The 27830-nt window shown below is 41.2% G+C and overlaps 3 protein-coding genes across 4 annotated transcripts in view; 2 read left to right on the top strand and 1 right to left on the bottom strand.

Annotated features, from left to right (window-relative positions):
- The window catches only part of hibch (3-hydroxyisobutyryl-CoA hydrolase), a 30967-nt gene extending 14797 nt beyond the window's left edge, over nt 1-16170 (top strand). For both annotated transcript variants that reach the window (XM_084457992.1, XM_084457993.1), the window contains exons 8-14: nt 6489-6634; nt 7502-7588; nt 7718-7776; nt 10194-10275; nt 11155-11274; nt 13846-13879; nt 15276-16170. In XM_084457992.1, the coding sequence (XP_084314118.1) occupies nt 6489-6634; nt 7502-7588; nt 7718-7776; nt 10194-10275; nt 11155-11274; nt 13846-13879; nt 15276-15391 (644 nt within the window). In that variant the 3' untranslated portion in view covers nt 15392-16170. The remainder of the gene's footprint in view (nt 1-6488; nt 6635-7501; nt 7589-7717; nt 7777-10193; nt 10276-11154; nt 11275-13845; nt 13880-15275) is intronic.
- Nucleotides 16171-19974: 3804 nt separating this feature from the next.
- On the bottom strand, nt 19975-20250 carry akap19 (A-kinase anchoring protein 19; the record flags this gene model as incomplete). The annotated part of the gene is made up of 1 exon (XM_084461442.1): nt 19975-20250. One exon carries the CDS (start codon nt 20248-20250, stop codon nt 19975-19977), a length of 276 nt encoding a protein of 91 aa, XP_084317568.1.
- Nucleotides 20251-23629: 3379 nt separating this feature from the next.
- Nucleotides 23630-25935, top strand: mstnb (myostatin b; the record flags this gene model as incomplete). Its single annotated transcript, XM_084458010.1, has 3 exons — nt 23630-24005; nt 24473-24843; nt 25555-25935. The coding sequence occupies 3 exons, from the start codon at nt 23630-23632 to the stop codon at nt 25933-25935; spliced, it is 1128 nt and encodes a 375-aa protein (XP_084314136.1).
- Nucleotides 25936-27830: the final 1895 nt, after the last annotated feature.

Genomic DNA, 27830 nt, shown 5'->3' on the forward strand with positions numbered 1-27830 from the left:
TGATCTAGGGCTGAGTAGACTTAGAAGTTGGTTGTCACTCAGAGAATGATGAACCGGTGGCTACTCCATACCAGTTCACATCTGCTACACAGAAAAGTAGAATTAACTTCCTGGGTGGGCAGGTAGAGCTGCCACAAAATTTCCCCGAGCAGAAGGTATGTAGAGTCTCACTTGGTTGGCACTACTTGCAAGGAAGGAATGCTCACCATGCATTCCACAGCAAATCAAATATGTGCCGAAACCATATGAATAGAAGCCCCATAACGTGTCAGAGGCCATGGAGAACCCCTCTATAAATCAATAATTTGGGCCAAATGGGACACTTTGTCCAAGTCTCCCAATTTCAACGAACAGAGGAAGCTTTCTGAAACTCAATCCTGTATTGTTGTATTGTGGCCCAGATGACTGACATGTAGGCTAATTGCTTTCACTGTCATGATTACAATGATTACGTCATCCTGGATGCTGTGGTAGGAGCTCATTTCTACTGTAATGCCCAAAGATGGACCCCAGCAGCCATTTGGACTGACTTGTGGTTATCCCTGTGGTTTACAGTGAGTTAGGAGATGGATCGACCAAGTGATAATTGGCACAGACTCTCTGTAGATTCTACCCTTTGGGCCCGTAAAGATTCTCAAACGTCAAGGTCGATGAGTCTTCCTTTACCCCTGTAAGTCAGAGACCACACCAAATAGATTCAGGAAAGTGGAGACGAGGGAATCTCTGTTGGTATCAAGTTGAAAATGATATATTCTGCTGAAAAGCTGCGCTCGTCAAGGTTTTTAACCTGCGTCGTTGAGCAACACTACGCTCCCCTACTTCTCCCCAAAGTGAAAAGGTTTAAAAAAAACTTGGTGTAACTGTGATCCCCTATGGTGGCCCACAGGAACTGTTGACGTGCTTTGGGAAAATGTGGTTGTGTATGTGTTTCAACTGACTTAATAACATCCATAAAATGTATGCAGTTTGAAGCAATTACATGAGAGGGCATGGTATACAGGCACATGGTACAGTTGAGTGCAACCGACCAGCACACACAGATTATTCACTATTATTTTTCTAGCCTGGCATCGCCATTCTGATCATGTGGCGCCAGTAGATGCAATATGAGTCTGCAAGTAAAATGTTGGTGGTTTGTAGATTGTGCTCACAAATCATAGAGCTTCTAAAATAAAGTTTTAGTAATGACCCGATAGAATGGCTGAATGTCATCACCAGCCAATTCTGGTGAAGATAAGAGAAAAATTGTTGCCTGTGAATGTTTTTTAGACTTTTTCATTAAATCCAATATGGTGGACAATCCAATATGGTGGAAATGATGTCATAGGGTGCGGTGAACTTGGTGGTTGATCCAAGGAATCCAGTGCTACCTCACTTTTCAAAATCGGGCATAAAGCTCAGCATTTAAACACAGCTCCAACTTTGACACTCTTAGTGGTGCTAAAGTGTTCAAGGTGTTGACATGAGACTTGGTGACAGGAGTCATTAGACTGTCCCCGAGCAGTGTGCCAAATCTGGTTTTGATACATCAAACCTTTGCTGAGATATGACCTAATTTCCTATTTTGTGGCTTTGCCATTGATTTTGATTGGCTGTAACGATTGAATGCTTTCAAAAATCAAAAATCCCTCTGATATCTTTTGTGAGGCTTAGTCTGAAGATCATCTGTAACAATTTGGTGAAGATTGGAGAAAGATTGTGGCCTGTGAAAATTTTTTAGACATCATAAAATCCAATATGGCAGACAATCAATATGGTAATAATGTCATAGTTGTGTTGTGTTGAACTCTGCTTGAGCCAAGTAATCCAACTGTACCTCGTTTTTGAGAATCTGGCATACGGGTCAAAAATGATGTGCATGCACCTCAAACTTTGACACATTGGTGACACTAGTGTTCGAGGTGTCGACGTGAGGCTTGGTGACAAGGGTCATGGAACTGTCCCAAATGAGCCAAAATTCACAACTTGTGACCATACAGTTCTATGGGCTGCCATATACTCCAATGGCAGAGGACGATAAAGAAAGAATAATAAGAAAAGGTACAATCTCTATGGTGGCCTTCGCAGCCCCCAATAAACACACTCTACCGAAAACATTACCTCTCAAACCTCATTACCTCTCAAACTTGCGTCCCGCGGGCCATTTCCGGCCCGCCCCACCCCTCCATCTGGCCTGGGACATGTCAGAATTATAATGTAATCCGGCCTGCAAAATAATTTCTTGTACACGGCGCCGGCAGGAAAGCCTACAATGCAAAATTCAAGTCGCTCAAACGTGGAGCGAAATGCTGTTGTGCACAGCGCGCAAGGTGAATGCTGTATTCAGTCACAGGTGCAATCAATCCGCACGCGACTATGAAATATGAACAGAATGCAGCTAGCCATCGTGAGGCTGCTTTCATGGTTAACGTTAGGAACACAGACAATTTCAAGAAAGATGGACATTGTAGTGTTTTTTGTGGAGTTCAATGGAAATGCTACCTGCCTGATATGCATAAAAAAGTCGCCGTTCTAAAGGAATACAATGTCAAGTGTGATTCACTACTAAACATGGAGAACAGTTTGAGTAATAGGGAGACAAGGGAAAAACGAGCCACACAGCTGAGAGGGCTAACGTCTCAGCAGTCTTTTGAGTTTGAGACCCGTGTTTTAAAGGACAATGCTCGTTTTTGACAACCTGGACCTTATTTACGACATATTATAAGACGTTTGACTCACCGAGATCACTTTGGTGTAGTTCGGAGGCATGTAGAAGAAATTTAAAATCCAGCGCGAGCCAGTATATCCATGTAATGGCGGTGGTCGGGGCACTTAGAATGCAGTTTCTAAAAATCTATTTTCTGCCGCGAAACGGTTATTTTCATCAATCTGTCTTGATGAATCGCTAGTTGTGCTTACATAGAGCATAGGCCTGTTGTGTTGTTTTTCACATGCCTCTGTAATATGATATGTCGTAAATAAGGTCCAGGTTGTCAAAAAGGTCTTAGACATTCTCAGGGTCTTAGACATTAGACATTCTCAGGTCCTCTGGCAGGGTGTTCCAAAGGCTGGGGGCATAAAAGAACTGAAGGCAGTCTCCCCATGCCTCTTAGTCCTGGCTCTAGGAACCATTAAAAGCTCAGTGCCAGAGGACCTGAGGGATCTACTAGGTGTATATTTTAAAAGCATGTCTGACATGTTGTGCATAATTATGGATTTATAGACTAATAAAATCAATTTAAAATCTATTCTAAAACTGACAGGCAACCTGTGTAGTGATTTTAAAACGAGTGTGATGTTATCCCTCCTTCTGGTCTTTGTAAGAACACATGCCCCAGCATTTTGGATCAGTTGGAGTTGATTAATCACTTTTTTTGGTAGGCCAGACAGGAGACCATTACAATAATCCAACCTGCTAGTAATAAAAGCATGTATTAGTCTTTCAGGATCAGTCTGGGAGAGGAAAGGTTTCACCTTGGCAATGTTTCTTAGATAGTAAAATTAGGTCCTTTTCATATTCTTTACATGGGCCTCAAAGCTAAGATCAGAGTCCAGCACGACAACTTCATTTCTGGCCTGGCATTTGGTATTCAGTGTCAATGTTTTTAAGTTTGTTTTAAATAGTCTTTCTCTTTCACCTTTTTCACCAATGATCCAATACTTGAGTTCTGTCCTGGTTTAACTGGAGTAACTTCAGTGACATCCACACATTTATGTCAGCTATACATTCCATCAAATGGTCAACTGAGCTGTAGTCGAGAGGTGTCACAGAAGTCATCAGCATACAGTAGCTATGGTAGCTAATGTTGTTCCTTCTCCTGACATCGCATAGGGGGACATGTACAGATGGATATTGAAGTGTCCTGCGTAATATAGGTACCTGAGACACTGAAGTGGCATTCTAGATTACATAGGGCCGTCCAGTGATGGTAACCTTTCACCCCTGCACAGCCATGACAGCATCACACGTGTTTGCTGTGGTCTAAATATTAAATGGTTGAACTGTAATCCTGGACTCTGCGAATCCTTCCAGAACCACAATTGTTGATGAGAATGAACTGGTTCCTACTGATATTTCTTCATAGCATGCATAGGCACGGTAGGGACTATTGACCCTTTCGACAGTCAGACTCAGACTTGGGAGGAGTATTGTGAGGTTTTGGGAGTGTGAAGGGTCTCGGCTGGTCCACTTCTGAACTTGATATGCTGTAACGAGAGGAGTATCCAGGTGATCTAGCATCATCACTCGGACTTCATCAGCTGGGCATCACCTTCTCCTTTCCTTGGACTGGCAGGCGGCTGAGAACAGCAGCACTCCCATATTATTTTCCTGTTTTGTAAACCATCACATAGTCATATGCACTTAATGTCAAGCACACTTCTGCACTCCCTGCACTCTGAGTGACACCATTTGAGGAACCACTTTAGCTTTGTTGAATAAACTGATAAGAGGTTTATGGTCCGTAACAATGGTGAATCTATGGCCATACACATAATTGTGAAACTTCTTCGCTTCAAACATCACTGTGAGACCCTCCTTATCCAGCTGGGAATAGTTCCGCTCGGCGGGGCCAAAGTACTGGATACAAATCCAATAGGTTTCTCCGATCCATCAGGTATCCGCTGCGACGACAACACTCCCACCCCGTAGATGGATGCATCACAGGCCACGATGACCTCTTTCTTCATATCACAGTGGACCAGAGCCTGTGAAGAGTTTGAGAACTATCAAAAGTTGCTTGCTGGGCCGCCGCCCATTTCCACTTGACATCTTGACATCTGGAGAAGGAGCCAGAAGAGAAGACAGGTTAGACAGGAAATCACGATAATAGTTTAGTAAACCAAGATAGGCCTTGAGCTCAGGCACATTCCGTGTAGGTGCATCTCTAATGGCAGCCACCTTCTCCGAAATGGGCCGTAACCCAGTACTGTCAATCATGTGCCCCAGGTACACGACTTCCTCCTCCAGAAAAGTGCACTTTGATTGCTTGGGTCCCAGGCCATGGTCCTCCATCCGTTGCAAGACCTCCTCCAGGGTTTTCAGATGCTCCGCCTCCCGCCTAACTGTGTGTTTGTAGTAACATGGCTTGGAGGCCTCATCCAACACCACTTGTAGATAAGCATGGCTCATGTCGAGTTTAGAGAATGTTGCTCCTCCAGATAACTTGGCAAACAAATCCTCTACTCGTTTCGATTCCCTTGCGGGTTATCTCCCGGGCCCTAATGTGTGGAGTTTGCAGGTTAACCCTGCGCCCACTCAGGTTCCCTCCAATAGAACCCCAATATGAAAAACATGCAGAAGAACAGATCGCTCTCCTGTCCGTCCTTGACCAGGATTGGACAGAGGGCTGGGATTGGTCCCTGGGCGCGGTCCCTGCAGACGCCCGCTGCTCCTGGTGGCCCTTGGAGGAAGGACAGCACAGGATGGGTCAGAGGTCAAGAAATCATTTCACCAGGCGACCCTAATGTGTGTGTGTGTGCATGTGAGTGTGTGTGTATGTTTGTGTTTATGTGTGTGTGTGTGTGTGTGTGTGTGTGTGTGTGTGTGTGTGTGTGTGTGTGTGTGTGTGTGTGTGTGTGTGTGTGTGTGTGTGTGTGTGTGTGTGTGTGTGTGTGTGTGTGTCATTTCCAGCATGCGTGTTTGGGAGTCAAGTTCTGTGTGACAAAACTTTTTCTTCTTCTATTACATAAATTGCTGCTATGCTATTGACCGGAACCTCGTCTAAAGCATTTCATTGACCAGATGACACTGTCACTCTGCGTATTTGATGAATAAAAAATATTGACTTTGACAATCAAATGCACTGCAACAGACCTCAACATAATGGAGAAAATAGTAACAAATGTTGTAGACAAGCCTTGTGATCACAGTGCAGAATGAAGCTGTCTGTGCCGGCCATCTGGGCTGATGCAAGGATGCCCCTCCCCCCCTTATTGCCCCCCTTCACCCCCTAGACTGTGAGATTAAAAGATTTTATCCTTAACCCCACCCTACCTCTCTCCGCCTATAATCTGCATTTATGATATTACATTTTCATCCTGGAATCAGGTCAGACAATCTAATCCCTGATCTACCACCAGACTATTCAACATCCGCTCTACCATCACGCCACGTTATTTCCTGCTGAAAACCTCTACAGTTTAAACATTGAATGATGGTAACATTCTTATTGAGAAGTTTCGCCCTCCTTAAGGATCTTCTTAATTCTTTAGGGGATATGTTGTCTCTGTTGGAGCACATTTTTGTGCAGGCCACCTGCAGTGTCCCTTGTCATCCAATGTGGTCCATATTATTCAGAAACCCAGATTGTTGCCACTGCCAGTTAAAATTGGCATCTTTAAATCATAACCTCTTACTTGTGCTTTTTTTCCTCGTATTTATTTGCCTGAAAACAATTATATATCCTATACATGACTGATACTGTATAAACACAAGACATCTACAGTACTTTAAGATGAACATTTCTGTTGTTTACTGAACATTGCCTTGATCTGTCTTGATTTGTCAGGGCTGTTTCCTGACGTCGGAGGCGGTTACTTCCTGCCCAGGTTACAAGGCAAGCTGGGTCTTTTCCTGGCCCTTACAGGCTTCCGTCTCAAAGGACGTGACGTGCATAGAGCAGGGGTGGCCACTCACTTTGTGGAGTCTCAGAAGGTAAACTCAAAGCATAGCATGTCAGATCCTATGCAAAGTTGATATTGGGACTGGGAATTAGCAATGGGAGGGTGGGCTTAGGGGTTGGACCTTTGCCCACCCTCCCATTGCTCTCTGTAAAGCGCATTGTGTTGCCTCTGTATGAAATGTGCTATACAAATAAAATTTGATTTGATATTCTCATGCACTTCTTTTCATGTGCTCTCATGAAAAGCCTCAACAATGAAGAGTTGCCATTTCTTTGATCTGGTAACTGAAATAATTCAGGTGGATTTTAATACTAGTTCTTAGACACAATTAGTCCTGTCCGTAGTCCTGAACTCCAAACCATGTGCAGGTCCCAACTTCATTTAACAATTGCCTTTCCCCATCTTGAAATGTAAACTGCTTTCTTGTGTTTGTTTTGCAAACATGTGAAATTAAATATAGAAAGAAAGCTACCGAAGGACAGGAAATGAAGCGAGGGAGGTTAGGGTTCCAGCAGGGAGTTGGATGCTGCTGAGACACCAGTTTATATCCAGCATACAGTATGTGGGCTGGCAGTACACTCTTGTTGGCACAAAATGGCGATGTAGCTTTTTATAGTGGTCATTACACTTTGTGTGAGCTAAATATCAGTAGGGGTCCGATTTCACGCAGTACCACAACCTTGAACAAAGACAGATGGAAGACCGGAGAACAAACTCAGGTCTACCTTTTGGCTATGGTGAAATTACACATTTCCATTTCAATTTCAAGTAGCCTGTTAGCCAAGAGAAGCCATTACATACCCGTCTTACCATGATCATCATGACTTCCCCTCAGTAATCCACCGTCTCTTAGTATCAAGCAGTATCCTGATACACAGTCCTCTCTCTGTCTTCTCAGATCACAGCTCTTGAGAAGGAGCTAGTGGAATTGAGATCTCCCTCCAATGCAGAGGTTTCCAGAGTACTAGATTCATACCAGGAACAGGTACGTGTTGCATTTTATTATTCTCATTCAGTTTTCTTTCTCAGTCATCGACTTTTGATACTCGCAAAATATCTTTTTTATGTGCTAGTTTAACATTCTTGCGTCTTGTTTTATTTTCACCATCCCCAGAGCAGTCTGGATGCAGAAAAGCCATTTGTCCTTCAACAGCACAGAGATGCGATTGATAGGTAAGTCTTCGGAATAGTCTGCTCTCTGCTGGCCTCCTTAAGGTTCACCATAACTCTTGAGTTTATGGCGCTGTTAGGAGCATAAGTTTAATCTAATATCTGTAAACCAGTATCATGAAGGAACTGATTTGCCTTAGTGCTGCATAACTAGCAAATAGCCGTCTCAATGCAACACCAATAAGACTCTTGTTACTGAAAATGCTTGAAGCATGATCATACTTCTCAGGGGGTATGCCATCTTACAGTACATAGAATTACATAGTGACCTATTACCGGCACCCTTAAAGGAGTAGTAAAGGGAAAATGCTTGTTTAGCCCTGTTTTAAGGTTACTTATGTTTATATACAATGGTTCAGATCAAAAAGTTGACAAAACTAGCACTTTTGAGAAAGTCTGATAATTGCTCTACCACCGTTTAGGTCATACAATGGGTGTGGGTGGGCACCTTGAAAAATCTTTCAAAAACATGTTAAACTCTCGATTTCAAAGACAAGAAGCTCACCTCACATTGTATATGATCATAAGTAACCTTAAAACAGGGCTAAACATGCACTTTCCCTTTACTACTCCTTTAAAAGCCCATAGCTGTAAACAGGTCTTGCATGATCGTCTGTTAAGCTAGAAAGGCATTTATATGGTTTATTGATTATCGTCCAGGGACTACAGAGAGCAATTAGTTCTGTCTCCTATATTGAAGTTCACTAATGTAATGATTTTAATTTTGATTGATTGACATGTACTACTGTAAACTCATTAGATAAATACATAGATTAGTGAACATCTAGCACATGTCACTGCATCGGTTGAACTGCTTCGTTTTCAATTTGAATCATTGCCCATGTCTCTGTTTGTTATGAAGCAGTGTTGTGTGTGGTCTGTTCTCATTTGAAAAAAAGTGTGAAATGTTTTCACAATGATGAGCATGTTATTGCTCTTCTACAGACAGAGTGCAAAACTTTGTTTCACTAATTTAAACAAAAAGCTTCCTCACCAATGGAAAAAAGAGCTGAGTAAAACGCTTCAAAGTGCTAAAGACGCTCAGCATCTTGGATTAAACAGTGTGGACTAATCAGTCTGGATAGGATATAAGTAGGCTCAGTCAAACTGTTAAAAGGTCTTAGAAAGTTGTCTTCTATTATAAGAGACATCACAACATACAATCATTCTACTCACCATAGAAGGCATTTGTTTGCTGCAGCTCCCTCTTTCATTTAAAAGATTTGTTGAGAAAATGTGCTGCTGTCTCCAAACATTCTAGTGCTACATGTAGCTCAGGATAGCCTGCTGTCTCCCTTAACTGGGAGGGAAATTCAGTTACAGACATGATTTCATTGGCTTAAAAAAAAAAAGAAGAGGTATAGTTTCATCACATATGCCTCTCTTTTTCAGACCGCTGACTGAATTATACAGCAAGACTGAGCTGGAGTTTTAGATGGAATATATATACATATACATATGCATATATACAGGTGTGTGTATGTATATATATATAGTCAAACTTTGGTGATGTTCTTTTGATACGTTCAGAAAAAGCTGGAAATCGTAATTTAAAAAAAGTGAAACATCTTGCTTTGCAGTGTAGCATCCATCCTCAAAGTCCGGACTCAAACCACAACTGTCTCCAGACTTCTATGAAACTACTTTTCATAGAAATGCAACAAGTCAGAATTCTCCGCTGCAAGCAGCACTTCTAATGTCTGTGCTTTGAGGGATTGGCGTTGCCAGATTGGTTTTCTGACCATGAGAGCTACCTTGGGTGGTGGGTGTGTGAAGCGGTTGGGTGGGGATGATGGGGAAATGGTGATTTGTATTATAATAGTTTTCTTAATAAATAGACCTTTGGATTATTGGGGGGGGGGAATTGTGGACATTTGGGATTTGTATTTGAGTACCCCAGCAGTATAGCGTAGCCTTGTAAGTCTGTTTCGGTGTCATCACACTGCAATTTCAATGCCATTCCGATTGATTTTGAAGGTATTTAATGATTTAGTCTGAGTGTAAAAGAAATATTAAATTTTGTAAATTTGGTGTATTTTGAAATCACTTTCAGAGTTTTGAACATTTGGTAGAGCCGAACCACCCTCATTCCCAATGGGATCTCTGAAGTTCTACCGTACTCCCTAATACTCTTCTGACATTACCAATACTACCTACTACTCTTCTGACATTACCAATACTATCTAATACTCTTCTGACATTACCAATACTACCTAATACTCTTCTGATATTACCAATTCTACCTAATAATCCTCTGACATTACCAATGCTATCTAATACTCTTCTGACATTACCAATACTACCTAATACTCTTCTGACATTACCAATACTACCTAATACTCCTCTGACATTACCAATGCTACTTAATACTTTTCCGACATTACTAATACTATCCAATACTATTCTGCTGCTGCCCGTAGGCTCTTCAACGCCAACAGTGTGGAAGGGATTCTTCAGAACCTGAGGACAGATGGCTCGCCATTCTCTCAGAAACAGGCCGAGGTGGGTTCTGAACAACGATTGGTCTTGTTCACAAATACATACTAATTCAAGCAATGTATCACAGTCAACAGCCTCACCTCCATCTCCCAACCTGTCCTTTAACACATCAAATCTCACTGGCCATTTGAAAAGCAGACACATAGATGTGTACAGCGATTACCTGAGGATAAAAAGCGGAGAGATGAACTGAATGCCAAGAAAGCACAAGCCACCACCAGCAAGCAATCAACTTTAACCACAGCATTTGCGAAAGGGAAAAAATTCCCCACCGACAGTGCCCTGAAGCCAAAAAAATGGCAAATCGAATCGGCCATCGACTGGATTGCTATTTTAAACATCACCATCGGACCAGAATTTTTCAATCGGTGCACCACTAGTACAAGTGTAGAGTATTATGATTGACTGTAAATATGAGCGGTGTGTAGCAGAGGTTGTTTGGAACAAGGCTTGTAAGATATGTATATACAGAAAGATATATTCTTGCGACTGACTGCTCTGTTCACCTTTTGTATTTTCTTGAAATCCCATACCCCACGTGAAGCATCTCCAGACAGTAATAGTGCCCACCTAATGGTTGTCCATGTATATCCCAAATCCCACAGTTCTGTGACAGACATTACATGCAAGTATTATGTCAGTATTTTAGAGAATACCATAGCCCCAGTCTAATTCTAAACTTGCAGTGGTAAAATCTTTTTCCCCCCTGAATTATAGTCTGAGGCCAAGAAGAGTAGAGATCATTCCATGCTATCGGTTTAACATCAATCTGTATGGCAAGACGCTCTTATTTGCTGATTTCATTTAGTTCATTTGGATCTTTTCCATGTTTGTGTTGAAACATAAAGCTAACAATTTTGTTTTTGTCTGTTTACTTTATAGACCCTATCCAAGATGTCTCCGACATCAATGAAGATCACCTTCAGACAGCTGCAGCAGGGAGCCGCCATGAGCCTGCAGGAAGTGTTGGTGATGGAGTATAGACTCAGTCAGGCCTGCATGGTAAATGTCCACAGTATAATGTTAGACTATATGATGTGACGTCACTCCCAAAATACGTGGGGCGAAGCTCCCCAGAGATAATCAAATAACAAGCTGTTCTGTCAGTACCTGCAGACAAAATGCTACAGCTGCACATGTACATATCGATACTGTATGTCTACAGGCCCTGAAAAGGGGGCTATTTCACATTCTTAAATCTCTGGTGAGTGAATGTCCTAGGTATGACATCACACCATGGAGTATAGTGTTACGATAATGCTATTTTCAACTCAAGTGGGCTGTGGGATTTGATCGTCCTTCAACAGATACCCTTCACTTGTGTAATTGCTTTATAGGAATGGTTGGACGATCAAGGTTTAATTTTGCACGTTATCACAGGATTTTGAAAAAAATAACAATTTACAAAGTTTCCCTTTACTACTACTGTACCACGAACCAGAAAACCAATACCATCACCAAACTACAAAAAATCCCAAGGTCACATCAGAAAGGGAAACAAAAAGTAAAGTCCTTTAAACACAATTCTAAACTTTTACTGTTTGTGTGCCGATCTAAGAAAACCCCTCACATTTTGACTTTTGATTTTATTTTTTTGTAGATCTAGAAAATGAGATTATATGCATTTGATCACTGACTTACGTTTACATGCATTCCAGTTATGTGTTCCAAACTGCCTTAAAAATGCCTAGGACCTCATTATGGGAGATGGGTAGGGTAAGGTGTAGGGCTGCTCGATTAATCGGATTTTAATCTAGATTAAGATTCGGGCTGTCAACGATCATTAAAACTAAATAATCACCATAAAACGATTTTGCACAAATCAAGCGCACCCTACACTGCAGAGCTATACTGTGCTTGACCCCTCCCCCACCCCCCAAAGCCCCAAAACAAACACTACAAGAGAGCTAAAACAACGTCAGTGGTGTGGAAACACTATGGGTTCGCGGAGACAGATTTGGACCAAGTTGACACGGTGTGTAAAATTTGCTACGCAGTCGTAGCTGCCCCTCAAAGTAGCCCTTCTCAGTCCCCTTGTTGCATTACGCTCGCTCATGCCAGACAACAGTCCTTTCCCGCTCCATTCACTTTGCCGTCAAAATAAATCGGTGTCGGCCTATTTAGGAGAGGCGCTCATATTTACAAGTGTCAGATAAACATGAAACGTCACTTACCTAAGCAAAAGGGTCTATTTTAACAAATGCTGGGTTTTGAAGCCTCGGCGCTACCATTAAATAACTTATTTAGACGCGTTCTGTCCTAGTGAAATTATTTTTCCGAGGTAGTCTTCTTCTGTGGTGGTGGCGGTGCTTTGAAGCTTCTTTATCAGTTTTGGCACTTTTATTAATTTATTTATCAAGGTCAAGGTTCACTATTTATCTCCCATGGGAGAAATGTATATAATCCAAAGAACATTGTTAAAAAGAAAAGCCACACTCAACATTTAATAAATTAATTGTTATCAAAGTCAATCATTTGATTTGTTAAGAAAATTTGTTAAGAAAATGTTAAAACTTTTGATTAAAAGAAAATTTCAATGAATAATCGTGTTAAATAATCGTGATCTCAATATCAATCAAAATAAACGTGATTATGATTTTTGCCATAATTGAGCAGCCCTACCTGGCTAGCTAACGTTACCGAGCTAGCGCGTTGTTACTATAGCCCGGCAGAGGCTTGTGTTGAATGAATGAATGAAACATTTTATGTAGACTAGCTACAGTAGGCTTGGACCTTTACAGGAAAACATGTTGATACTGACACAGAAGCATAAGCATGTCTTGTCTGTGGAGCATACACCGATTAATGCAAAGAATCATGTAAACGCATCTACTGAGTATCGTATTACTAATACACATGTGTACGGAATAATTGTATTATTGGCATAAACCCGACAATTCCCAAAAATCGGGTTTCTCATGGTCATGTAAACGCACTGACGGTGTTTATTGCAGAATTCCCAATCGTATTATCTGACAAACAAGATGAACGTACGAATCCTGTCCTAATAAAATATGATGTCTGTTTTTAACAGATGAATGTGGTTTGCCGCAAGCGTGACAAACATCAACTAACCTTTTAGGAATTTTCTTCAGTGACGCTATGATGCATAATGCTTGTGTTTCTAGAAGGACTATGTTTACAAGTACACAGGTTCTGCATGTCACAGCTTCATTAGGAAGTAGCACCCTAAAGATGTTGGATTGGTTCTGCTATGCAGCTTCTTTCTTCTTTTTTTTTACTCTCAAACTCTTTAACTCTTAATTATTTTTCTTAACGGACAAATCGGGATGCATGTCTTCAGTTTCTAGTTGAGGGCAGTGTTTAGAGGCTGCTGTAAGTCTACAGTGCTACAGAATAGACCACCAAAGTCATGTTGTTAGTGTAGCAAACAATTTGAATGTTGTTTGAAGTTCTTCCAATTAGCAAGGCAGCCAATGCTAATCAGAGCCAATGCAAATTGCCTGGAACATTGTCAGAAACACCTGCATTGTTTTTCTAATGTTCAAAATGTAGGAATGCCCCTTTTAAGCAGGGTTGCGTATCATGGATTTTTTCTTTGTTCTTTTGCAGAGGGGCCAAGACTTCTACGAGGGAGTTAGAGCTGGTAAGCATGAAACAAAACAGAACAATCTTACCATCTTAAAATTAATTTCTCTCTTTTTTAAAGTAAATGTAAAGTTCTGGCACCACAAAAGCACTATATTTAACCCTTTTAACGCTTTAAGTACAGTACCAACATTCCGAATATTAATTGGATTTTCCCTATATTACTAGAAAGCGCAGTTTCTTAGCTTTCAGGAAGTGTTGGAATGTAGGAATCCCCCCCCCCCCCCAAATTTTGGCGGTGACGTGGTCGTATTCAAAGGGTTAACTGAACTTCAAAAGTTCTTCCCCTTTTTTTGTAAAAATGTAGATACATTAGGATTCATTTTTCATCAACCATCAGTAAACATTTTACTGTATAGGCTACATTTCCAGCAGCTTGTTTAGTGACATGTTTATCAAGGAGGGAGAACTTTTTTCCTCTAATGTGGTTTAAATCAGTGCAATATCACAGAACACCCATTGGGTTGCATACAGTGCCTATCACAAAGGTGAATATTTTGAAAGGGGGCGTAGACTTCCTATAGACACTGTAGATGTGTGGTGTGCCTACCCCTTTAAGACAAACGCTCTCAACGAGATTGCTCTATTATAGCAGTACTTTGGTACAGTATAATCGAATCAAGTTCACCAGTTAACAAATTATTTTAAGGGTGATTCAGCATTTTTGCTGCATATACTGTAGCACACTCTAGAAGAAATCTTCTTGTGCATGCAAGAAACGTACCACTCCCATGCAACACTGCAGAAATTTACTCACAACTCTCCCATTAATTTAGCCATGAACCTGGACAACATCATCAATTGTAAATAAATGTTTAATATTCACTCACAGAAACAATACAATAGCTAACTGTGCTGCACACACTTGTACAACACTCTGTGCTTAATCAAAGTAATGGGAGTATTCCACAAGGAATAGATTAAGCAGTGTGAACTCCATTAACAGGAGGCTTAAAGAAAAGAATGAGAGATATAATATGCATGCATACATACATTACCAATCTCTCTCTCTCTATATATATATATATATATATATATATAAATATATATATATATATACTGTATATGGCTCCAGCCCCTGAATCTGAATATCAGGCTACTAATTTGTCATGTATTTCACACATCCCCCCCAAGTTTAGTATTTTAAACTTGTGATTAATCACAGCCTATTATTGTGATTAACACGCTAACATTTTTAAATTGATTGACAGGCGGGGTTGGGGGGGGGGGTGCTGACAGATAATTTGTATTTTTCGGGGGCCTGCAGGCCAGGCCAGTTAGCACGCCAGTCCACCGGGAAAGGTCCCAGTGCTCCCAATGGCCACCCCGCCCCTGTGTTTGACTGTGTTTCAGTTTTGTGACTGTAATGTTGTTTTTATTGTTTGTGTTCCCAGTGCTGATAGACAAGGACCAGAGCCCCACATGGAGTCCATCGACCCTGGAGGAGGTATCAGAGCAGAGTGTGGACGAGTGCTTCTCCTCCCCGGGAGAGGGGGACCTGTGCCTCTGAGGTCCCTCAGCCATCCACCACCTATGAGGCTTTCTCAAATGTCATGTCTGAATTGCTCATTGTAGCTTCCATCTCCATTGTGGGTACTGGTCAGAAAAAAAACACTGCAAAATAACTCCTTTACATATAGGTGGTCATGAAGAGGAGGTGATAAGGAAAGGACGTCACTTTAAAGTGTTTGGACAGAGCCCTGTTACACATCACACAGTCACTGGTAACATCGCATTGGGTGCAATGGTCTGGAATTGACAGATAGAGATAAGGTATGTAGGTTAGTACAGAGTTGTCGTCCCTAGTTGCAGTCTCTGTTCTTCATGTCAGTTTGTTCCGTTTATAGCATATATTTCTATAAGGACATTCTATAATGTTGCACGCACAGGACTGCATCATTTAGTGCTTTATCTCATAAACTATCGAAATGGGTCAGCGTACACTTGTTTATTTCTTCTTGATACACACAGACAGGGAAATATTTATAACAATCTGTAGTACCCCAAAATATGTCATGGGTCCTAATAATGATCTGCAGCATCTCCAGATGGAAATTACTGACATTAAGACATGACTTTTATCGTCCCTTTTATTTGGATGACTAAAAATCAAGACATTTAAAAAAAAAAAATATTATAGCCTGTGGAACATTAGTCTATCTAATCATGTTGTAAACAATATGTGCCCTATTTTGCAATACACTAGATAAATGGCTTCTTATAGCATTAAGCTAGAGGCCCTAAGTTGAACATTGTTTATGTACAGAATGTCTTTATGCAGATGCATTGTGGGGAGTTTTTTGTGGATAAGGGGGTCTGTTTCTGAGCTCAAGGTCTCATAAAACTAAAAAGAAAGTACTGTGTTGTACCTTATTTCTGTATGATACTGATTCTTAGTGAGTTTCAATAAATGTAGCCCTAAATTCAAATGTATTATACCAAGTACAAATTGTCATGTCAAATCACATTTGTAACACTCAAACCTCCTCCACACATACACAGTGTAGAGCACTTTCAAGCTCCAAGAGAGATGGCTCCAGAGTGACTGAATGACTCAACAGGATGCTTGCTAAGTAAAAAAAGAAGTGCCATAAACACTCAGCTAGATATAGGCTTAGTAACTCTCTTGGCGTCAGAGATAAGATTTTTATTGCCTCTGCCTCAGCGACACACTGGCAAGTGGCGTGTGTTGGTTGGTTGTTTTTTTTAGCAGGATTATGCAAAAACTGCCTAACCGATTGTCACGAAACTCGGTGGAGGGGTGTAGCATGGGTCAACTTAGAACCCATTCAATTTTGGATTCAATTCATGGGATTGCACATGTCAGTGCTTCACTCGCCTGTATACGGCAACTTGTCCACACTGACATACCCAGATCCTCTGATTTGAGTTCATACATAAACACCACTACCAGTTACGCCACTGACAAGCTTACAGTACTCTTCAATGGTGCGAGTGGGCAATATTTATACTGAGGAGTGAGTTTAACCATTTCAACTTGGTTACACCAACAAGATGCATTCATGGGCAGAGGTCTGTGCTCTCTGGGCACCCTTTCTAGTGGTTTATAGTTTTAGCTTGCCCTCCAAATGGTCCTGGCCAGGTGCTGTTCTTAAATGGTCTTTGCCTTCGTCATAGAATTTGAGTTCATTTATCAGCACTAAATAAGTCCAGTATTATGCATATTTTGCACAATTCAGGGGTTTAGATTGTCTTATTATGAACAGTTCTTCCCCAGACAGATAAAGCCTAGTCCTGGATTAAAATGTTTGTTTAATGGAGGATATCAAGAAGCATTTAAGTCACGGATTAATCTAATCTAAACTTTGTCTGACCAACTGCCCCTCAAGAGTTCCAAGTAGAACGCTCTTCTACTGTAACTGTACATTTTGGTTTCATGTGTTTACTGTAGTATGTATAATACGTACTATTCACAGCCAACTGATGAGTTGCGTTTTAACTGCTCAGGATAATAGTATCATTTACAATTCATTCAATCTCCCCGTTGTTAATATCTTCAGGGCATGGACATGTAAAGGCCCCTGATGCTGAATCGACATTCATCCTTATGTGACATTCATTCAAGATGAGGGTCAAATGAAGAAATGCACTAACATCATCCATGGCAGAAGGTATACATCACTGATTTATTGGCATCATGTTTTTACAGATCTGTACAGAGCTGCAGCTAAATGTATAAATATATATACTTTATAAGGCAACTCAAAATGTCACCTGCCCCTCAGTCAATAACAAAGCTTTAAGGTAGACAGGAAGACTGATGGTTCAAGATGAATAATCATAGATGTATCATTTATCTTAGATGTAGGACTACATTTTGTGCATCAATACTTTTTTCCCCAAACCTTCACATTTTTAAAACCATCACATTTTGATATTTGAAACATGACAAGAATACTCAGAAGATAGATTCAAGATTAATTTATTCGTCACATCAGAAGATGGAGCCTCTTCAATGAATGGCTATCACAGTTTTTTCTTCCTCCCCAAACCTTCACATTTTTAAAACCATCACATTTTGATATTTGAAACATGACAAGAATACTCAGAAGATAGATTCAAGATTCATTTATTCGTCACATCAGAAGATGGAGCCTCTTCAATGAATGGCTATCACAGTTTTTTCTTCCTCTGCATATCACAGAGGTATGTAGTGGACTGCAAACTTAAAATGTATAGTTAAAAAAAAAAAAAAAGTTTGTTATAGCTTTACAGTATATAGTTGAGCAGAATAACAGTTTACATTAAGATTTAATGATGCAGCATTATGGGTACAATAGTGCCATTGCCAAGCTTTTCTGTTCTTTTACATTATTTTGGAGCTGGTCCAAAAAGTGAATCTATCCAGACTTAGAGGAATATGTTTAATTGATTGTAATTGCATTAATAGCACCCCACCACAGTTTGTGCTGAGAATACTACTGTACATCTAAAACAGTCCCCTTTCATACACACTGCCTTTTTTCAACTAAGAGTCAGCTCCTCTGGAATTCTGTGCTCCCAAACCTACTAGGGTTGAGCACTGAGGGCTAATTACTCACTTGAGATCATGCATGTACTGTAACATGGAATTATGTGCAAATCACATCAGTTACAAGTGTGCTTGCATTTATCAAAAGATTGAACCCTGAGGCTCACACTCTTCATTTTACAACGTATAATATATTAAAGCTTGTTTCGCATAACTTGTACTCTAGGAACTGACATTCCTAACCTGACAAAAGAAACTACCAAATTGCCTACCCTTATTACATAGAAATTAACTTGATCTAAAGTTGTTAAAGGATGACCCATAACAGGTATTGTGCTTGTATTAACATTTGTTAAGGACATTGGCAGTTGTAGCAAACCTGGCAACCCATCCCTAAATCACTGCACCCACTATCATTACTACAGTATTCTCCACAGATTACGAAGTGTGACAGTGCAGTGAAAAATCATCGCCTGGCTAAGTTATGGCCAACTAATCATTTAGATTTTGGTTTTGAAACAACCAGCCTTCTCACATATTTTGTTAAAAAGCACCACAATATTTCAGACACCATGTTGTCAATAGTAATGTCACCAAGGCTCTTGAGAGTTGCATAATGTTTTCCTTTCAGAATACTGTAACCCGTTGCAGCTATTTATGACATATACAGTTAATATGGAACTTAGGTCTTAGACATTTTGGCATAAATAAGGTTTTTGTGAATCCAGCACTCAGTTTAAGTACAAATCCCATCACAAAATTGCCCGTTCTTCCAAGTGGTCAGTGGTCCAGCTGATCTCATGATGATAAGACAGCCGTCAAGTGTGTCATTTGTTTACCAATCGCCAGAGTATATTGATGCTGAACATCACTAAACCACTCCTGTGGCAACTCTGTGTCCAAGACAGATCCTTGTTGGATGCATGTGGTCAACTTTGCTTCATGGGTAGAAGGACAGAGCAACTAATGAGCTCCTTCCTGTCGGCCAACCACAGGCCTCCTGGGACGCCATTACCCAGGATCCCCGGCCTAAGCAGCTTCTGTCTGGGCAGCCCGGGGTACAGTATGGCTGTAGGGCGAGGATGTCTGCATGTCTGCCTGCTGAATACAGCCAACAACCCTAGTAAGAGCCTTAATCACACCAAGGGTCTATTAATAACCTCCTCCAAAGGAACTGAAGTTTGGCCTTAGGACAGCCTCAATTGAAAGGTTTGACTATTACAAGATGTCAGACATCAAATTATCAGTACTCAAATAATCTCTCCTGCTTTAATGAGTTCTTCACACTGAAAGGTACAGTATGCAGCGTAGCCAAGCAAAAAGATGGCTCTGAAGTTGTATCAGCTGAAGCACAAGCAAGATATGAGAGGACTGGTTGTTTGGTCTCAGACACTCCATACATATTACATAATCCAGTTAGTTTTGTTTTTTATGAAAGAAATTGTGGCAGTAGGCAACTGAAATCCAGCACATTACCATCTCTAGCAAGGCTTTCAACCTCTAGAGTAAGACCCTGTGGGGTCGCTCTCTCTGGCACTGCATCATCACATGATCAAACAAAGAGGGAACGGCTACCTTGGGGGGGGGGGGGCGGTCTCCCCTCATGGCACATCGCATTCAATGTAAGGGATGTCGCTATATCGGTTGTCCACCTCTACCCACTGTTGCACTGCACAGGCCACGATCTCCTCAGACAAGCGCTGGGCATAGTCCAGTAGGACCGGGTCCACCTGTGGAGAGTCCTCCCCCGGACCCAACTCTGACTGAACCAGGGGCACATTCTCACCTCGCTGCCACCCCCTTGGCTTGCCATCCACATTCTCAACTGAGTTGGTATTCTGGCTCAGGTGATTTTCTTTGGATTTGACACAGCCCATGACTGAATTAAAGTTTAATTGGTTTAAAGGAGAAAGCTTGGAGAGACTAGCAAGTGAAGAGAGTGTAGGTGATCGCCTTGTCTTTGTTTAGGGGTGTGTTTGAGGTGTTGGGGTGGGAGGATAATGGCTAGGAGGCTGACTCCTGTATGGGCCACGCAGTGCTGAAATAGTCCCGGTCAGCCCGGCTCATCAGCTTGCTAGCACTCATCTCTCCTTCGCGCTGTGGAGAGAGGGGTGAGTGTATGTCAGTGATTTATTTTCCATCAGACACCGCCTAAAAATACCAAACGGGGCAGAGGCAAGGGTTGGAAGACCCACCATTTAACAGTGACTTTGCATCTTTTCCTCGATCACCATTGCTACTCAATAACACACACTAACAGATGACGAGCTGCAGCTTGAGTGACCTTTTAAAGTTCAATGACACCTGCTATTTGCACTCATTCATTGTCATTGGTTCAAGCATCTGCCTACTACATGCTGCTATAGGCTACTTGCCTGTCCTGAGCTAAGCATATATATGTTTGCTCAAAACGTCTACAATATTTTAAAAGATTTTGTCAACATCATACAAAATGGTGGAATCTACTCTCTCTGCAGATATAAATAAATATATAGTTCAGGACTCTGTAATTATGACAAAGCTTCAAGACGAATTACCTTGACATCCGCCCTGTCTGTTTTCAACATTTTGTTTCTGATTCAAATGGTGAATGGTTACTGTATGAAAAACATCTACTAGGCTACTGTATGTTTACTGTTGAGGCTACTGTGGAACTATCCAATAGACAGCTTGACGTTGTCGTCACACAATTAATTAAATAATTACCCGATGAGTATTAATCTGGACTATTATGGTCAACTCGCACCCATTATCTTAAAATTGAAATTATTGATAAAAATGTGTAGGCCAATCTAGAAAGCCAAATAGCCTACATGGGAGATAGTGGATAAAGCAGAATAGCCTACCTTGGTTGTTCGTGGTCTGAAATAAACACTATATCATTTGTTGTTTTACGGTCAAACAGATGGGCCCAAAGTAGGCTAAAGCAAGTGTGGACAATATTAGGCTACAATTTAATATATTTCATGAAATATAACGTTAATGCATAGCCTACCTTCACGAAAGGTTTTGAGCGAGTGAAACTGCAGCGTGTCCGCTCTTTATAGGTAGCACCGAATGTCAGAGTAATCCAGAGAGAAAACCCATCCTCTTACAGACTACAAACTGGTTATGAATTCACACCCTTTTATGATTCTTTCACAGAAGGTGTCGGCTCCTTTTATTTGTGATCCGTCTCCATGTCGCTTGCGTCAAACAGCCGCACGTGTCGAATGATTTGAAACTTTAAAAGATAGCTCGCTGAATAGGCTTGGGTAGGTTTTTATTTCACTCGGCATTCCCTCCAACTTGCTCCTGGTCAAACTGTAAAAGTCGGCATCAGTTCGCCGTGCCCCGTAGACTGCTTTCCCTTGTACCCTACCCTACCAAATGCTAAATAAGGTTATGAAGTGCATGAACCGGCAGGGCTGCAGAGAATAGTCTGACTTTTCGGAATAGGACTAGCCTATACTCCACATGTCGTTGTAATTAATTATAGGTTTGACACGATATTCTTACGAGTGTGGTGTTCTGATAGATATTCAACGGCAATTAACACCTAAACAGACCGTGTGATCGTGTTCTTGGGGATGAACTGTGCGCATTGGCCAGTCACTGTAGCCTGGCTACTTTTCGTTGTACAATACCACCATCTTGTGGTCTTTGACGTTATCTTGGAGCCATTGAGAGGCTATTAAGGCTAACTGTAGGCCTATTCATTTCAAAAGTCAATCTTATTTTTATTTTATCATAACCAAAAAAAGTAAGACTATGTGCTTATGAGTAGGCTAATAACAAGACGTGTGTTCCCTTTCTAATCCTATTTCATCGGGTTTTTTGCATTGCATGGCCAGTTAAATGTGTTTTAGGCTAGTTAGTTTATTTAATAACCTATAGGTTATAGTAAATATTAGATGCTCTCCTGTGACTGTGCCATGCAGACTGCTATTATAATTAAAATCCTAGTCAAATCTAATAATATGCAATCACTCCAAATATAGGCTAGGCCTAATTCTGGTTTATTCATGTTTCTTCTGTTGGATTAATGTAAATACAAATATAGATCTCCAGTAACCCACCCAATACTAATCTTTAATTTATACTAATCTTTAATTTATTAATCTCTAATCTTTAATTGATAGTATAATTTCACCTAAATTATTAAGGAGACTCAAATGCCCATGCGCAATCCATCTCAAAAACTGATAATGCATCCAAATGGTAGGATTTGTCCTTTTGGGGCCATTTGCCGCCTCCTGATTGCTCCTGTCTAGATGTACACAGTGGCGAGGTAATTTTAAATAAGCGAAGGAGGGAAAGGAAAGAGTAGGGCCTACCTGTGCCTGTCCTTAACATTGTTTATTTACCGTCCGCACGATGGCACCAAATGCTTGGTCTAAAAAGTTGGTCTTCTACATAGATGATGGCTAAAGGCAACGCTATTATTCAGATGAAGGGTAAATGTAAGACAATGTAGTTGGTAACAATATTTGCCATACGTTGTAGGTTAATACATGTGTGTTATTTCCTAGATGTGTATGGTAGGCTACTGTGCCTCATGTAGGCTAAAGTTTGAGATGTTACTAGCTTGAAAGCAACATTGGAGTACCCTATGCACATAATCATGACTCAATAATAGAGATTCAATCAGCAAAGTTATTGGAATGATAAGAATGATACAGTCATTTGAATTATTGAATGCGATGGCCACATTATTTATCTTAATCTTTTGTAAAGGATTCATGACTAAATGTTTTGTGTCACGCACCTTGGGAACAAACCAATTGGCAGCAGGGATAGCCTAATATTGAAAGTCTTTCCAAGTTTAAGACTGACAGGTGAATTCAGCTTATTCCGAATAAGCACCCCTCCACGCGCACGCGCGCACACACACACATACACGCACGCACACACACACACACACAATCTAATGACCAGTGTCTTGTTTATAGCCTACAATTATGTCTATGCACATTTCTATTAGTGAATTTGCAAAACTAGTAATTTGTGCGTAGTTGTATCAAAGATGTATGTATGGCCAACTCCTCGTTTTGAAAGAAAAAACAGTTCATGTCTATATCTGTCCGGTCAATTCATTGTTGTCAGTCCAACCAATCATAGAATTTGACGACACTAAAGTTGCGGTAGCCTATAAAAAGGGCTGCGGAACTAATGTATGACAACTAAAGTGTAGAGCGTGGTTTCATACACAGGTGTCTCGACCCTAACACCAATACACACTAAGAAATCATTTTTATTGAAGTCCCACTGTATATCATGCATTTTTATCAGATTCTTGTTTATCTTAGTTTCATGGTTGCCTGTTGTCCAGTGGGTCTTGGTGATCAAACTGCGCACCACCAGCCTCCGGTCACCACAGAAGACGGCGAGCAATGCGCATCATGCGAGGTGCGACAACAGATTAAAAACATGAGATTAAATGCGATCAAATCGCAAATTCTAAGCAAATTGCGACTCAAGCAAGCTCCTAATATCAGCAAAGATGTTGTGAATCAGCTCTTGCCCAAGGCACCACCGCTGCAGCAACTTCTTGACCAGTACGATGTACTTGGAGATGATAATAAAGACGGAATTATGGAGGAAGACGATGAACATGCCATCACAGAAACTATCATGACGATGGCCACTGAACGTAAGTTTTTTGTAAGATATTTGTGCATTCCCATATCGACAAACACCACTATTACGCACATATCACACCACCATGGGCTACTTGTGTCGTCGTAGCCTATGTTTTATGTTTTAGTTAATTAGATGTGACAATTTTACTAGGCCTACTTTATATAAATTTTAATCTCTACCGGTCACCGATTTTACGTCGGCATACTGCCCATAGGCTACGCACGACGAACATTGGCACCCTGGACATCCAGTTTTGTTGATCTGATTGTACAGTGTTATGTCGTTGAGTAGCCTATAGTTATGGTGTTTTGACATGATATTTCATTCAAATAGCCTAGTCTGTAGTTTGTCATACCTTACATTTATTTACCACTCACTAGCATTGTTGATTAGCATATTGGTTGACGTGTTATTGCATATTACGCATGATATTTTCAATAGGTTATGTTGCTATTAAAACTCTTTTTTCTTCTCCAGCGGAATCTATCGTTCAAGTAGATCGGAAACCAAAGTGTTGCTTTTTTTCCTTCAGTCCGAAGATTCAAGTGAACCGCATAGTCCGGGCTCAACTCTGGGTGTACCTTCGGCCAGCTGACGAAGTCACCACAGTCTTTCTGCAAATCTCCCGCCTTAGGCCAGTCACGGACGGGAGCAGGCATATAGGGATTCGGTCTCTAAAGATCGACGTCAATGCTGGAATCAGCTCCTGGCAAAGTATAGATGTGAAACAAGTGTTGACGGTGTGGTTGAGGCAACCAGAGACGAACTGGGGGATCGAGATAAATGCATTCGATTCTAAAGGGAATGACTTGGCCATTACCTCCACAGAGGCGGGCGAAGAGGGACTGGTGAGTTCAGTTTTACTACCCATCATCAAATCAAATGCTGCATCATTTTATAACCTTAGGCTAATATATGTTATAGCAACGGAGACTTAAAGACATACCCTCCAGTCGTACTCTTAGGCTAATGTAGAATTAATGAACGAACTAATAGGCTAAGAGGACACCAAACCTGAAAAATTCCTTGCTCCAAAAGACCATTTATTTATCTAGTCTGTCCAATCAGGCATGGCCGTCACCCTGCTGTTTCTGCTATCTTTTTGACTGATTATAGGTTGAGGAGTCAACAATTGACATGTAAAAGAGTAAAGAATTCGATTCCCTCACGAAGCTTGTGTGTGGATATTTTCCCAGTCCACCAATAATCTCATGTCGTATTGCATGATTACATAAAAGTTCCTCTCGTTCATGCAACCCAGCATTCTTGGGTCTTCTCTTTGACAGTGCTAATCAGAATAATTGCCTGCCTCTATTAATAAATGTGTCTGGCCAGGCTTAGGCTACACACCTTCAGCAGTTTCCATTGCAATTCTAATACTTATAGTTAAAACAACTAAACACATCAAATGATTTCATCTCTTACATACAACTTGAAACAATGCCAGGTTTGAGTCTAAAACGAGAATCATACAGAATATTAGTTTTGCAATTCTGTCATTAAATTGCTTTTAGTCTACATTCATGTACTAACTCTAAACATGATGAATGCCCTCGTAGCAGCCGTTCATGGAGGTGAAGATCTCCGAGAGCCCCAAGCGCTCCAAGAGGGACTCGGGGCTGGACTGTGACGAGAACTCGCCTGAATCCGGTTGCTGCCGCTACCCGCTCACAGTGGACTTTGAAGACTTTGGCTGGGACTGGATTATTGCCCCAAAGCGCTATAAGGCCAACTACTGCTCTGGGGAGTGTGAGTACATGCACCTGCAGAAGTATCCCTACACCCACCTGGTGAATAAGGCCAACCCCCGAGGCATTGCAGGGCCCTGCTGCACGTCCACCAAGATGTCCCCCATTAACATGCTCTACTTCAACCTCAAGGAGCAGATCATCTATGGGAAGATCCCCTCCATGGTGGTGGATCGCTGCGGCTGCTCGTGAGCAGGAGCCCTGGGCAGGGCTGGCCGGGGTCCAGTCTCCAAACCTTGGACTTGTGACAAATCTATCCACCAGTAACAGTGCTTTCTGCAGAACACATTGCAATAGAGCCAGAGTAGTCAAAGAACTGCCTGATCATTCGTTGAGCAGTGCTTACCATGGACATGGTCTTGATCTGTTTGCTTTTTCTTTTGTCTAATCACATCTTAGCCATAGAGGCCTAAAGCCATGTGGATGTAGGAACTGAGTGAGTACTGGACTTGAGAGCGGACGTAGTCAAAATTACGTCATTCTCATTCTATCCTTTCATCTGTCCATTCATAAATTGCACTCTGTCCAATGTGCAGCAGACTAGACACAAACACATACATATTCATGTTTTGGACTTTTGAAAGGGCTTGGAGAACTATTGCTGGGGACTCAACTAAAGTGGCCTTCATGTACAGTGTCAAAAAACTACAACAATATACAGTACATCCATTCAGAAGCACTGCATGCTAATTAAACTTTTAGTCATAGCTTTACCACCATTCAACTGCCTGAACAGCTGACACACTTGAATTCTTATTGTAAATCAAAATTACTGGATAGGAGGACTTGAACCGGAAGCACAATGAATGCAGTTAACAGCTCAGACTAAGATGAGTTTAAGGCAGAGGAAGTTTAGAGGACTATGAATGAATGAAGTATGAACCATGTTTAGATTCTGTCATACGAACAACACAGATTGCACTATGGCAAACCAATAGAAAGAATTGGTTGCTACAAAAGTTGTAAAAACAGATTTTGATATGTTTGCTAATTTGTATTATATACGTAATTGTTTCCATAAGCAGTTGCCTTTCTAAACCACTGTTAGTAAATGTGTATGACCACAATCTCGCAAAGTAATGTATAACTTACATACTATATACCTGTCAAAAAATAAAGCTGCTTGCTATTAATTCTGTAATTTCATACAGTAGCTCGTATGTCACTATTTTGGGTATAAAAGAGAGTCCACTGTAGCTTTGAACTGTATGCCAGAACCATATAGGGGGCCTTTGTTGCATCACCATTCATGTGAGTTTGTTCAGGACCCTTGGTCATACAGTATACTGGAGATGTAATCAAAGGTAATGTTCTTGCGATCCACCCATTCTAATACATTCATTCATCTATTACGTCAGTTGCAACAAAACCAGAAGTTGGGTTCTAATTCATTTAATAAGGCCCTATATTATCTACTGCACCTGATTTGTATACACTTGTCCAAACAAAACAAACAACTTTTATTGTCATACAGTGGTTTTTACTCAGCACACGGTGATGAGGTGCACACACACAGAGAGTGACAGTAGTGTCCACTGATTAAATTCTCCTCTGCTCTTAACCCATCCCGTCGTCCGTTCTGTAATGGCGGCCGGGAGTGTCAGGGGAACCAACCAAGTGCTCCTGTCCGTCTTCGCCAGGAACGGACAGCGTGAGCGATTTGTTCTTTTGCATGTTTTTCATATTGAGTTCTCTTGGGAGGAAACCCTTACAAACACGGGGAGCACATGCAAACTCTGCACAGAAAGCCCCGGAGACCTTCTTGTTGTGAGGCGACAATACAAGGTATTGCGCCACTGTGCAGCACGTGAGCGATTTTGGGGTTCAGAGTCTTGCTCAAGGACACTTTGGCACACTCCGGAAGCACAGATTGAACCGGAGACCTTGCAATCTCCAGCCGGCCGCTCTAGCTACTGTATGTGCCGCCCCTTACTCCAAGGGAGTAAGGATTTTCAGAATTAGTCGATTGTTGATGGTGGTTGAATATCCATTACATTACAGTCATTTAGCATACAATAATTGCATTTACTATAAGTAGTGATTGTACCACTAATCGCCAGAACTCATAAGTGTATCTCCTTCCTGAA

The sequence above is a fragment of the Borostomias antarcticus genome (genome assembly GCF_949987555.1).
Source record: "Borostomias antarcticus genome assembly, chromosome: 2".
NCBI classification, from domain to species: Eukaryota; Metazoa; Chordata; class Actinopteri; order Stomiiformes; family Stomiidae; genus Borostomias; species Borostomias antarcticus.